Consider the following 13,817-nt stretch of genomic DNA (forward strand, 5'->3'; position numbering starts at 1 on the left):
GTCATAGATCTAGCGTTGAGTTATTCTTTCATCGAATATTTTGAAAAATCTTCTCGCCCAAAGTTTGCAACGTCCTGTAATATTCATTGAATGAGTTCGTTGTTTTACAGATTTCCCTTCTTTTCTAAGAGATTTATACCCGGTGACACATCCGATGGAACATCTGCAATTAGTATTTTTGTTGCTGGTGTTGGACTGAAAAAAACTTCCAACGATCCATACTGTCCATTATAGATTCCACTGCCTGAACATCCGACCAACTTTGCTGATATTGAGCGGCTAAAAATGTGAGATTAGTTTATAATATTGAATTATTCGATTCTTGAGAATCTATTCGATCATTTTGTGCATACAAGTTAAATGTTTCCATTGGATTCGCAAACATCAAATCAAAGCAAATGACAACGCCGAAAGTCACGCCAAAATCCGTTGAAAATTTTGATTGAAATTGCTGCCATTAAGTTGACTGTGTTATATTGTGTAGATTCTCCTAAAGATGAAATACACAAAAGTATTCGAGAAAGAAAATTTCATTATACAATTATTTGAAAAATTTAAATAACACACGTGTAAACGTTGTTCCATATTTTTTTGCGATCTAAGATTATGATGATATTGAAATACAAAAACAGAGCTGTTTCAGTAGAAAGTGTCAGTTCATCAAAAACTTTTATTATTATTTGATCTAAAAAAAGTTTAAAAAATCGATCGATTGAAAATGGTATCGTTCAGTTGGAGCATGTCGTCCCTTGTGCTAGTCATTTTAACGGTTATGATTCTGTAATTATGTGTTCGATATTTGAAAATATTCGGTTAATTTTAATCCATTTTTATTTAGACCACTGTCGCCGGTGTCAGCATCCGGTCCCTCATCTCCAGTCCCCAATATGAACCCAATAGCAGACAGCCCACCACCAGCACCATTAAGAGCACCAGTACAACCAAATCGTGTGATTAATATGCCAGCGTAAGTCCGATAAAAAAATGTGTTCTATTTCAATGAATGGTAATGATGAAATGATTGGATCCTTTTTACAGTGAAAATTTATTGGATAGAATAAATGCTGCGTTCGTATAACATTTTTTCCTTCCTATTGTGTCATAGTAATCAATTTAAACTGATTTCAGAAACCATTCGCCGTTAGTGCACTCGCATTCAGCGCATGGTCCAGTACACGGTATTCTGACCAATCGAGTCCGGTTTGTAAAATCAAAATATTTTTTTTTTTTCATTGAGAAATTACCAAATGAAAAATTTAAATCGTTCTCACAGTGTAAATCTTATAAAATCGTTCAATAATGCTGATCCAAAATTGAATGCAAATAAGTTCGTATAATTTTATATCATTTTTATATCTTCAAATAATTAAACGTATATTTGAATGAATTTTTAATTATAATATAGAAAAGCATCATCGAGCCATTCAGCTCATAATCCAGACAAAACTACCGGGTTCGTAAATACTCTTTTATTTTAATAATTTATTGTAATTTCAGAATTTGATACATTTTGAGCCGGTTATTCAAAGATGGTTGTCACTTAGATTTCTCTTTGAACATTCAACTGTAAATCCTTATTACAAAAATATTTGCATATTGACAACATTTTGTTTTACAGCAAACGTTTGCGTCAATAGCACGAAGGAGATACAAATTGCGACGTCAACACAAAATTTAAAATCGATCCATTTTATAAAATAATGTCAACAAGCTAAAAATTATTGGTTTCTTGAAATTGAAAAATGTTTTTTCAACCTTCGTAAAATGGCAATTTGTATGAAAATCATATGGTTTCCTCAAACTTTTACACGCTAGTGTAATTTAATTGTTCAATAAAGAATTAAATTCTTAATAAATAAAAACATAAGATTTATCATTTCGTTATGTTCGATTAAATTTCGGAGAACATTAAAAATGATTTATAAATTCGTTGACTATTTCAGAAAAATTCTCAAATAAAAAAATGGTAAAATTTCGTTGGCGGTGAAAAGCGACAGTTTGGATTATTTACATAGTATCTCTGTCATAATCTCTTGAATAAATTGCAAAAGTGAAGAGATCATTTTTTGGTGAATACAAGCTCAAAGAAGCTTCGTAGTTCTTGCCTCCACTCATCTTAGAACTGAAAATCAAAATTGAAAATATTAAAGTATTAAATAGTAAAGTAAAGAATATTACACTTTGAACTGAAACTCGTTGGTTTGAAATGGTTGCAATTCGGTTGTGAGTGTGCTGGGCATAATTTTCATGTGTGTTTTCGGAAGCGTGGTGTCCAAATGTAATTTTTTGAAATTGTATCGATTGTGAAGATCACCTATCACCTTACCACATGAATCTTTTGAATTCATATCAGTGCAAGCAATCAAACTACATACATCTAGACCAGTCTTTGGATTCTTTCTGCCTTTGAAACGACGAAGATCGTGGAAAACGGAAATCGCATATGAATAACTTGACTAAAAGATGCGAAAAAGACAGCAAATCAATAAAGAGAACAAAGCCAGATATAAACATGTATTACCTTTCCCTTCAGTTCACCAAGATCATTGACTTCAATTGAGTAATGACAACAAAAGTCATCTACACAAACCTTTCCAGTTTGGATGGAATTTTCGGAAAAGTCCAAAAATTTCATCGAATATTTTGAAAAATCTTCTTGACCAATATTTGCGACGTCCTGTGTATTCATTGGATGAGTTCGTTGTTTTACAGATTTCCCTTTTTTTCCTAAGAGATTTATACCCGTTGACACATCCGATGGAACATCTGCAATTAGTACTTTTGTTGCTGGTGTTAAGCTAACAAAAACCTCCAACGCCCCAGATCGTCCACTATAAATTCCGCTGCCTGAACATCCGATATTGGGCGCATTCGTATTTGCTGCCAATAAGTTAACATTGTTCGCATAGGCCCAACTTTGCTGATATTGAGCAGCTGAAATTACAATATTAGTATGTGACATCGAATAATAATAATAACTCGATTATTTTGTGCATACAAGATAAATATGGTAAACCGGAAAACCAATACGTGGGATAAACAAAATTTTTAACTCCGTGTCGGATTAGAGTTTCCATTGGATCCGCAAACATCAAGTCAAAGCAAATGGCAATGCCGAATGTCACACCAAAATCCGTTGTAAATGTAGTCAGATCCGGCACTTTTGGGCGCTCAACGCCATATTCACCAAATAAGTGATATTTTCGATACCTTATCGTTAAATCAAATTAAATAATGAACATTTTAATGCTGTCATTTATTGGTACTCACTTGGCAATGGCATTGCCTTTTCGATCGAACACGATCACCATATTGTAAAGATGAGTCGAAGAATTAACCATCTCTTTGACATATAGATTGATTACAATATATTTTTTGGAATTTCGTGCTACCATTGAAAGGGTTTGTAACACTGGATCAGTGCGTGGATTTTCATAATACGAATTAGTGTCTGATGGTAATACAACTGCAGTGTTTTGCTTATTGAATATTCCTTCGGGTAGCACTACAATATCCACTCCTTTTAAATCTTTCGATTCCATAATTTTAACGATTTGCATTGTAACTTCAAATACACCGTCGACCGTGTCACCTTTAGCAACGGGATTTAATTCAACTACAGCCGCTCTATAAGTTGGTTGCTAAACGAAGGAAAAGATAATATATGCGATTTATGAAATAGAATACCAAATAGATTATACAGACTCCATAAAAAAGTCTACAGAATTCTTCTTTAAAAAGAAAATCATTTTTTTGAAATTGTCAGAGATTTACTTTTACCTTTGCTTTTGGCAATTTCGTTGCAATAATAGGAGTTTGATCATTAGATCTGCTGATTTCTATCGATGACGTTGATTGTGTCCCACTTTCGATAGAAATGGTGTCAGGATGTTGATTCGGCAGTTTCTTTAATTTCGGTATTTTTGTGATGCCAATACTGGTCTTTGAAGTATTTGGTACTAGAGCCTGTATATATAAGCAATGGAAATCTAAATAACTTCATAAAAACAATATTTATCTCGCCTATATTCAAATAAATCCAGCATTCGTACACTTAAACTGTGATAAGATCATAAGTAAATGAGAAAAAACCAGCAACGACGCAGTAAATTTGTGACTTGATATAGAGGGATGACTTGATACAGAGGGAATTTGAAAAACATAAGCGTATGCAAAACAAAAATTGGGAATACAAACAAAAAGCCTATTTAACGTGGATCGATTCAATAATAATAAAGTGATACCTTTGACACATGCATTTCAAAAACAGAAAACGCCGTCGTCAATTAGCTACTTGTCAATATTATTGCTGAAACGGTTCAGACAGTCTCAAGTAAAAATTCAATATTTTTGTGAAAAAAATTCAAATATTCCATATGGAAAAATTATTGTCTAACGAAATCGTGTATTTATTTGACTTGAGACTGAATTAGTAAATACTTTCTGCACAGTGACATTTACAGTATGTTTGATTATAGAGGGAGGTTGATTTTTTATAATAAAACTCAAGAGTTTTACAAAATTATTTTATATACATTTTATTTAGTATCTAAGCTACGGCGCCAAAAATTAATATTTAATCCATTCTCCTTCTTTCTCGATCACACGGGCACATCTGTTGGGCATACTTTTGCTCAAATTTTCAGCATATTCGCGTTGAAAATCTTTCCACTGGCGTTGAATGAATGAACTGAGCTGCTTCAAATTGCGGTGTGTTTTACCACGAAGACTTGCCTTCATAATGGCCCAAACATTTTCGATCTGATTGCAATCGGGTGACTGTGGCGGCCAGTCCATTTGTTTTATTCTATTTTCCTCTTTCCAAGCGGTGCAGAGACGACTCTTGTGTTTTGGATCATTATCTTCTAGTAGAAGCCAATTCGAATTACCGTTGCCATAGAACTTTTTGGCGGTGGGTAACACTGTCGATGCATAAAGTTGGTTCATCCTCATGGCGTTTAGAATGCCCGTGAATATGGTCAACTTTCCAAAACCAGCTTCACAGAAGCAACCATAAACATGCACCTTTTTCGGATGCTTTACCGTGCGAACGACCACTCTCTTTTCGGCTCTAGACTAGGCATGGGTAGTGCTATTCACCAGCCAAAAGAATGACTCGTCAGTGTATATAACTTCGCTCCAATCTCTTGTTGAATTTTGCTTTGCCCAGTCAATGCGTTTTTCTTCTGGTTTTCTGTCAAAAGTGATTTCTTCATTGTACTGCGATAATGAACACCGGCGACATCCAATCTTTTCTTGAGTGTGGAGCGCGAGACCTCTATTTTAAGATGGCGTAGCCGTTCAACACCTTGGCTTAACGAAATACCTGGATTTTCGTCGAACAACTTAACTATTCGCTTATCTTGCTTTGGCGAGGAGGCTCGGTTTGGCTTAAAATTGGGCTGATCGTTCAAATTTTTTTCGTGCTTATACTGCTGGATCCACTTTGTTACGAACTCTCTTGACTTTTTAATGTGTTTTGCGACCTTCACTATTGACCATTTAGGTCCTTTTGGATGTAAATGCAAAAACACCGCTTCAAAACGTCTATGAAAATATTCCGAATCCATATTTTCGTTGCACAACAAACACTGTAGTGATTTGAGAACTGTCAATGTTAATTGGCGCATTAGCTTAGAGTGCCATCTGGCGACACCAAAAATATTTTCAAGATATTTGAAACTTTTTGTGGTTAAGTCAACCGGCCTCTATAATGAAACATACTGTAGCACCGCTAGCAGTTATCGACCAAATATTTTAGCAGCTGAATGTTCGCGTTTCATACAGAGGTGTATCATTTAAATGTTAGATCGCCGTATGAAACGTCAATATTCAATTGCTTCAATTTTCAGTTGATATTTGGTTAGAGAACGCGACTCGACGCAACCGATGAGTGACACTTTGAATTTAAAGTAGAGTCGCTGATTGAATATGGCAAACATTTTTCACACAAGTTTTCTCAAGGATTGTTCTTCTGAGAATGAGGAATGATGAAGTGGAACCTCTCATTATGTGAGAAAGAAAATATTTTTAACTAAAAAAGATATTTTTGCGATGAAAATCACTTTTTGACCAAAGAAATTTCCTGATTTTTTAAAATATATTTTAAAACACTGTTCCAATCAAAAATTCCAATAAAAATAGAAAACTGTCAAGGAAAACTAAAAACCACCTATAAAACATTGAGAAGCGAATTGAGAAAATATATCTTACTTTTTTTGCTCCATCGGTGTAATTCTATAGTAATAAGTGAAAAATAAAAATTAAATGGAAATCCTGATTTGTTAAAAAAAAAAACATCTATTTACCACTGAAATTACAAACACCATCAAAAATAGAATAAACAACTTTTGATCTAACATGTTAGGCTTTTTTTATTGGTATACAGTCTTCATAAAAAGAGCTACAGAGCTAATGAGATTATATTCACAATTCATTTCTTATATACAGTTTACAATGGCATCTCATACAATTTCAATCGATGATCAAAATATCTCATCATTTGTGCTACATTTTCGATTGATGAATATTCGAACATTCGTTAAACGTTTACTGTCAATTATTTCATTAAAAATTCTTAATTTTTTTCAGACAAGTTTTGGCGTTTACGTAGACACGTATAATTTTTTTTCGTCGCTCGAATATTATGTAAAATTGCAAAATTAAATATTTCAAAGATATTTCTATAGAATAAATTCATAAATTAATATATTGCATCAAAAGAGAAGTACACGTAGAAGCATAATCTCAATAAAGTTGAATTCAAGTTAACATAAACTCCCGAATGTATGCTGTTGTGCAAGCGCTTTGATGACGTTCCAATAATGAATACAGAAATGTATCACAGTATTGTGGTTCATAACATATTGATATGATCGATAAAGTTCCAAACGAAATAATTACTCTGATAAGCGGCCAAATTTACGATCAATTCAATTTATTTTATGACCAATTACATCGTGATGAAGATTACACAATCTCTATAATGAGAAATTATTTTTTTAAAAAAACGACTTAAACAATATATTGAACTGAAATTTGGGCAAGATTAATGCGTGTCAATGTACAAATGAACCTGATCATCCACATAGATCGACCATTGTTAAAAAAGAAAAAAATATCGAACGGAACGGGTAATCACATGATATGAATCATTATGCTATCAGAGATGTTCATTGTTGCTAGCATTGTTGCTATTGAGTAGTTCATCTAGGAGATACAGCTATGCGATGCGTTCAAAATAACAGAATAGAAGAAAAGAACATAATTGAATGGGATTGCATAATTTAATTTTCGAAAAGAAATGCAATTTGTATTTTTCAAGTGAATCTCATTATATCTCCGGGGCTCATATGTTCGTATCACGTATCACTTCAGTTGGTACTTGAATAAAAACCAACTTATCGATTCACTTCGGTGCGATTCTCTCTCGTCAATTCTTCTTTCTTCAAATTGTGTATTTGTCTATTCTTATGCTGTTGTTTTTGTGGGCTATGGCGCTGTTGCTGCTGATATTTCTTCACACAATATTGTTTTATTAATACGGTTATCAGTGGATCAATACCTACCAGACGCGTTCATTGTTTACATGCCGATGGGCACAAAAATGTTGAGAGATAGAAAATAAAATAAGCGACCGTTCGTAGCATTTAATGGCAAAAAAGTTAATTCAATGGCACACAGTGTTTGTGCATGTACAACACATGAGGAATTTTTATGAATGAATTACAAATAGAAAGAACAAGATGGTCGATTGTTATTGCACACTTTGCGTTGTTTTCCGTCGGATGTTTGTATTTCAGGTTCGTTTTTTTTTTCTTCTTCGGTGATCTCAACATATGAACGAGAAACAAAAACAGAACTGAAATGCCAACGATATGAGCAAAAAGCCCGAGCAATGACAACGGAAAAAGGAGCAAACCAAATTCACATGTGATTGCAGTTTTTGTGTGTCACTTCATTGGTAGCCACTGTCGATTATATCATTGGGCGAACAAGTTTCAAGTCAAACTGCCACACATAAAACCAAATCAAATTTATGTTTCTTTTTATTCTCTATCCAACTTACTTAATTTTCATTTTTCTTCTCTCTCCCTCTCTTGCATTCGGAGCAAGCATATGCGATGGAAAAAAAGCACGCACGGAAAATTAAAATGTTGAAATGAACGAATAAAGCAAAACCGAATAAAAAGAAATTGAGACGAAAACAAGCGCGATACGACCGTTGGCGGTTCGGTGAGATAACAAGCCAATAGTTTTCGTGTTAAACAAACAACTAACAATGACGCAAATCAACGAATAAACACTGATTTTTTTTTCGGTAGAATGAAAAAAAAAATGCTGCGGTTGCACCGTGATTCGTTCTGTATTTATCCAAGCGCAAAAGCATAAACAATTTTTCATTTATGTCTTCTTTTTGCTCGACATTTTTTCGGTTCTGAATAAAAGCAACAACAACAACATCTCAAATGCTATTTATTTTACAGAAATAAAAACAGACTGTGGATTTGAGAATCAGAAAAACAAGACAAAGAAACTGAATTTGAATTGTGACAGTGATCGCTGTTTGATGCTATCTAAAATTAAGATGATGTGCTATTATAAGAAAATAGGTGCATTGGGTGCACGTGTGTTCCAATCTGGGATGATTTTGTTCCATCTTTTTGAATCAAAGGAATAGACTTAAGTCTAATTAGATTGCAATTTATGATATCCCGAATAAATGTTTTTTTTTCTCTTCTAACAAAAATCGTTCCGTGTCAATAACCGTATGTACTCCGAATACTAATGGATATGTTCAGAAACATGATATATTTTGTATCATAAAAAAGCTACAATTTTTTTATCGTTTGACGAGTGTTGGATACTTGAATTCACACGTCGGATTGCGTCACCACACACTGGAATCATCGTCGACGCCAATGTGTCCATAAGCCCACCAATCTATTATATATTAACGGCAACAATACAATGAGCAAAACCAATTATTCTTATAGTTTAATCAACTGAAGCGAATTTAACGTATATCAAGTAAATAGAAACGCGAATTTATAAGCATGACATAAGCGCTCTTGTCATTCAAATTTGACAGATTTTATGAGTTTTTCGGTGGACGAAATGCGGTGCGCGTTCGTGATTGAGAAAAAAGAATTTGTGTTGAAGGCAGTCGGTAATTTAATTACTTTTTTAGCCAATACGGTCCCAAGTGTAAAGAACAAACTGTGTTTAAGTGCCAAAACGGAACATATAAATAGCAGTGAGGCTTATCTTATTAGACTTAAGATGATTGTGGCCAACAATCAAGTGAATTACTCTTGAATTTTACGACCAATGTACATAAATCATTGTAAATGCACAAATGAAAAAGTTTTAATTTGAAACTTTATATGAGATTCTTCGATTGAATGGAACCATGGAAATGGCTTGTCTTTTATTTCAATTTGCTCTTAACGGTCTAGTCGTTGCATTCGAATTTTTCTCGTATAACCGTCAGTTCATAGGCGAAGGCTAAAATTATGTAATTCACATGTCTGACGGGCGTTAGGCCATAAACTGAAGTACATTGTCACTTTGTCGAAAAGAACCGATTCCAAGCAACACACATGATTTATAAACAAAAGCGAGAGAATAAGTAAGAAGAAAAACAGAATCGTGAAAGAATACGGCATAGTGATTGCTTTGCACACAGACAACTTGAAGTAATTAGCTTTGTCAGTCATTCTCTCGCTCTCTAATAGAGAGTCTCTATCTTTTGACAACTAATTCGTTTCACTTTTTATCACGCACACGCACACCATCTCCTCGATTCATCTCCGTGTTCGGCCTCACAATGATTGTCGCATTGTGAAAGAATTCACTGTTTCCGTATTATAGTATTTGCCGAACAACGCCAGCGACTATCATTCGCCGTCAAGTTTTTGTCTTTTAAACTGAAAAATAAAACGCTACGACTAATCTAGGCTTAATACATCCGAATTAACAGTGATCATAATAAATTTGAAAACATGCGTGAGCTAGCCACTCAAATCAACAGCAACAAATGAATAATGATTTATTGATTTGTATCATCGTTGTTAAACTGATTTTTAATATATAATTTCGTTTGAAAGAAGAAAAAAAAAAACAGAAACGAATATTCCATTGTTTTCTAGCGATCGTCACGTTTGCGTTTTGATTTCATTCACTTTCCAATTTTCTTTATGCGCTGTAAAACAACAGATATGTTTTGAATTCAATGTGCCTGTATGCGATGTAAATACTCTGGTGTAAAACAGGCGCCAGATTTTCATAAATAGAAGCATATGCGAACGAATTCAGTCAAAATGGAAAAAAAATTGAAAATCTGTGAATGAGAAAAAAATGAAGACGAAAGAAAGAGTGGAAAGACGAACCAAAAAAAAACTACTACACAAAAATGATATGTTTACAAATTGATTTATTATGTGACAATCGTACGAATGTCAAGTCTTGATGTAAAAAGGTCATATCCACAAGGGAAAAATAACGATTAATCGAATAGAATTCGAATGGAGACGAAGAGAAATCGTGTTGAGTGTATTGGTCAAAGTAATCATAAGGCGAATACGTTGTTTTCGTTGAAAATCATCATAAATACCACACGGATGCTACTGTTTTGGTGCGCACGTTTCACATAGCGCCCAGACTTTTCGTCTCCATTTTCATTGTTTGCCATTAACTCTGATGCAAATCAAAATGGATAAGACATGAACGATAGTTCACGCTCTCTTTGGCTTCAGTGTACCGTTTTATTCGCAGAGGGTAAATTATGTCAAGCGATTTAGTTTTAAATTCTCGATTTACTTCGAACGTTTCCATTCGCATTGAATTATTCATTGTGCCCTCAACAGACACAAAACCATAGACAGACGCATATCAATCCAATTTTGGCTGCTCTTTTTTTGCTTACTTCGATTCAATTCATGTCGGTGTGATTTAGTTCCTGGGTTGCAGTACCATAAACTAAATTGGTTTAAATGGCCCATTCATTGCTCTTTCAGAATCATAACATGCTTAGCCTTGCTTAGCCTCCTTTCTCATCCAATATATTCACTCTCATGTCTCTTTCATTCCCCGATAGTCCTTTTTACTTTAACAAAAACTTTGTTAAATCTATTGATTTTCCCTCGTGTGTACGCGCTTTGCCTACGATATATAGTTTCCCATTGTGACCTCATTTCATGTAATTGGATATTTTTATATTGTATGTGTGTGTGTGTGTGTGTTAGTGTCTTCGTTTTTTTTATAGGATAACTCACAATTTAATGGGCCATTTCCATAAGCAATGAAATAATGTCTATTTGCTACTGCATAATTGGAATTTAGCATTCGCACTCTCAATTGCCAACAGCTACATTGGCAAATCAAAAAATTAAATAGGTGTGTATGGTGTTTATTGGCCGGTACGAGTCACTTGAAATTGGAATAACCATTTCAAATTGGGCTGCATTAATACGCTTCCTACTCTCTCGCCTGATTCTCTGAAAAGAAAATGCAAAATGAAAGAGTAATATTTGCCACAATCTTTAATCCCTACACACAGCTCAGCAATAAACACAGATGTGATTCATGCATGCGTGCCTGAATTCAATTTTTCGAATTTGCTTTGCTAAAATTTTTGTTCATTGCATTATTTTTATTCAATATTTCACGCAGATGCATGTGCTGTGCTTCCTTTTAATTTTCTCAGTAAATGGATTTGGAATTCGTTTTGCACACTAAATTTATACGACGATATTTCATGTTATGTACCCATTTCTTTTATTATTGCATTGACTTTGAGTTTCTATTTTGGCTAATTACTCCGACATCTCATTGCTATTTCAATTTTAAATACGAAATATGCACAGGCATACACATCGATGCGGAGTAACGTGCAATGATATTCGTTGATTGTATGCTCTCTCGACCGAATGTTTTCTCTAATTTTGATTCCTCTTTTAAATGGATCAACTTGAGAGAGAAAAAATACAAGGGGGAAAACGCACATGTTGCACTTTCGAAAGAGAAATAAAAGCGAAAGCGAAAAGAAACGTAGAAAACGTCCTATATTTTTTTCTCTATAGAGTTCATCAATTGACATTGTGCAACAATAACTTCGGTCCGGAATGTTCGAGCCAATAAAAATACACGAACATAATTAAAATCGAATAAAAATAATAAACAAATGAAATATAACGATTTATACGCGGTGATTTGGGATCGTATGCATTTGGCCTGATTCATGAAAATTGACCGCAAACTACTCGCGGTAACTATGTTTATGTTCTTTCAATTGCAACATTTCATATATATATTTCGATTATTTTTTTCTCTTTCCATCATTTGACTTGTAATTTGACTCAGATTTTTATTTTCAGAAAGAAATGAGTCAGGATCCTGAAGTTAGTAGTATAGTTGAATCATCGAAAATAAAGAAAACGAAGCAAAAAAAATGTAGAACAAAACGCTAAACAACACATTACAAATTGAATGCATCCGTTTATTTTTGTGTTTGTTTGCATATGTGGTGCGGCATGAGTCAAATGGAGAGCCGCAATAATCCTTTCATCGTGCTCATGTAATGTGCGTAAAGTGAAAGAAAATTTCTACATATTTTCCATTTAATAAATTCCTATAATGTGCGATTATATGATTTGCCATGCAACAGCAGTGTGACCAAAATGAAGACAACAAACATGGTATAGAAATTCGGTTCGTGTTTTCATTGTTTGCGTCGAAAGCAGTTCGCATACATAGACCCACCACATCGGTGTTGGCCGTGCCACTGAACCATTGCTACTTTTTATTCGGTCAATGTGTTTCTTTTGTTTTGTTTCTCGCATCGCATGTAATTTTGATAATTACCAAATGTGTTTTTTACATGAATTTCTTTTTTTTGGCCAAAATAAAACAACAACCAAAAGACCGCATTGCTATCAAATTTTATTTGAATTACAACGGAAGAAGTAGAATAAGCAGAAGCAGAATGTTGGTTCTTTTTATTGTATAAAACTGCATCTGCTTAAAATTGAATGAATAGTCTATGACATCAATTGTCACAACTGTGTGTTCAAATTTCATTTTCCAAACGATGCTGCAGGCACATAAAATATCTATATCCATTTTTAATTTTGCGCTAAGCAACAATCGAGCTGTTCGACAACTTTTACAATTGTTATCGATTGAATGGATCGACAAAAATAATAATAATAATAACAGTAATCAATATCCGTGGTTAAAAATGATCTACTTTCTGGATTTTAACTATACATATCTTTTCAAAACCGATCAAATTGCACATCAGCACACTATCCTAGATTAATTTCATTCATGGTGCCATCGATGACGACCGAAAGAAGTCGCAGACGATGTAATAGTTTCAAAATAAGTAACTAGCAATTATACCAACCGTGTGTTTCTCCCAAAGACGAACTATAACCGCGTCGTCGAGAGTATGTGTGTGTGTGTGTGTTTGTGTGCAAGATGCACTCGAAATAATATTGAGCAAAGTTCTTACATCTACCAAAACCGCATCATTGTATAGAATAACGGCATCAACATCAATCACGTCATAATAACAAATATATGTATTGCCAAACGAAATTGATAAACCAGATAGTGTAAGTATTATACATTGAAGGAACGAATAAATTCCAGAAGGGAAAAAAAAGAGATGACGACGACGGCGAACAATAACAACCAGCAAAAAAGAAATTCTGCTGTATCAACGAATTTGCGGCGTCGCTTGGCGTTTAAAAATATGCAAAACCAGAATTTGCGACAGAAAAAAACACACACTGCATTATTCTACATTATGC

At 34.0% G+C, this 13,817-nt stretch overlaps 2 protein-coding genes across 2 annotated transcripts; one reads left to right on the forward strand and one right to left on the reverse strand.

Moving 5' to 3' along the window:
* The first annotated feature begins 642 nt into the window (after nt 1-642).
* LOC116338730 lies at nt 643-1,862 on the forward strand. Its single transcript, XM_031764167.1, has 7 exons — nt 643-780; nt 839-967; nt 1,039-1,068; nt 1,129-1,200; nt 1,274-1,327; nt 1,406-1,453; nt 1,619-1,862. The coding sequence occupies exons 1-7, from the start codon at nt 719-721 to the stop codon at nt 1,635-1,637; spliced, it is 414 nt and encodes a 137-aa protein (XP_031620027.1). The 5' UTR covers nt 643-718; the 3' UTR covers nt 1,638-1,862.
* LOC116338729 (vanin-like protein 2) lies at nt 1,455-6,422 on the reverse strand. The gene is made up of 8 exons (XM_031764166.1): nt 6,309-6,422; nt 6,214-6,237; nt 3,781-3,966; nt 3,271-3,641; nt 2,999-3,210; nt 2,522-2,934; nt 2,179-2,456; nt 1,455-2,122 (listed from the first exon to the last, which is right to left on the reverse strand). The coding sequence occupies exons 1-8, from the start codon at nt 6,360-6,362 to the stop codon at nt 2,008-2,010; spliced, it is 1,653 nt and encodes a 550-aa protein (XP_031620026.1). The 5' UTR covers nt 6,363-6,422; the 3' UTR covers nt 1,455-2,007.
* Nucleotides 6,423-13,817: the final 7,395 nt, after the last annotated feature.

Source organism: Contarinia nasturtii, unplaced genomic scaffold (genome assembly GCF_009176525.2).
Source record: "Contarinia nasturtii isolate CC-2019 unplaced genomic scaffold, AAFC_CNas_1.1 Cnas_scaffold_414, whole genome shotgun sequence".
NCBI lineage: Eukaryota > Metazoa > Arthropoda > Insecta > Diptera > Cecidomyiidae > Contarinia > Contarinia nasturtii.

Excerpts from the sequence above, each read along its gene's own strand:
- LOC116338729 (XM_031764166.1), bottom strand. The coding sequence starts at position 6,362 with ATGTTAGATCAAAAGTTGTTTATTCTATTTTTGATGGTGTTTGTAATT. Across the intron at positions 3,211-3,270 it reads AAAGGCAATGCCATTGCCAA|GTATCGAAAATATCACTTAT; the intron begins GTGAGTACCAAT and ends TTTAACGATAAG. Across the intron at positions 2,457-2,521 it reads TTGGTGAACTGAAGGGAAAG|TCAAGTTATTCATATGCGAT; the intron begins GTAATACATGTT and ends CGCATCTTTTAG.
- LOC116338730 (XM_031764167.1), top strand. The coding sequence starts at position 719 with ATGGTATCGTTCAGTTGGAGCATGTCGTCCCTTGTGCTAGTCATTTTA. Across the intron at positions 1,069-1,128 it reads TTGGATAGAATAAATGCTGC|AAACCATTCGCCGTTAGTGC; the intron begins GTTCGTATAACA and ends AACTGATTTCAG. Across the intron at positions 1,328-1,405 it reads CCAAAATTGAATGCAAATAA|AAAAGCATCATCGAGCCATT; the intron begins GTTCGTATAATT and ends ATTATAATATAG.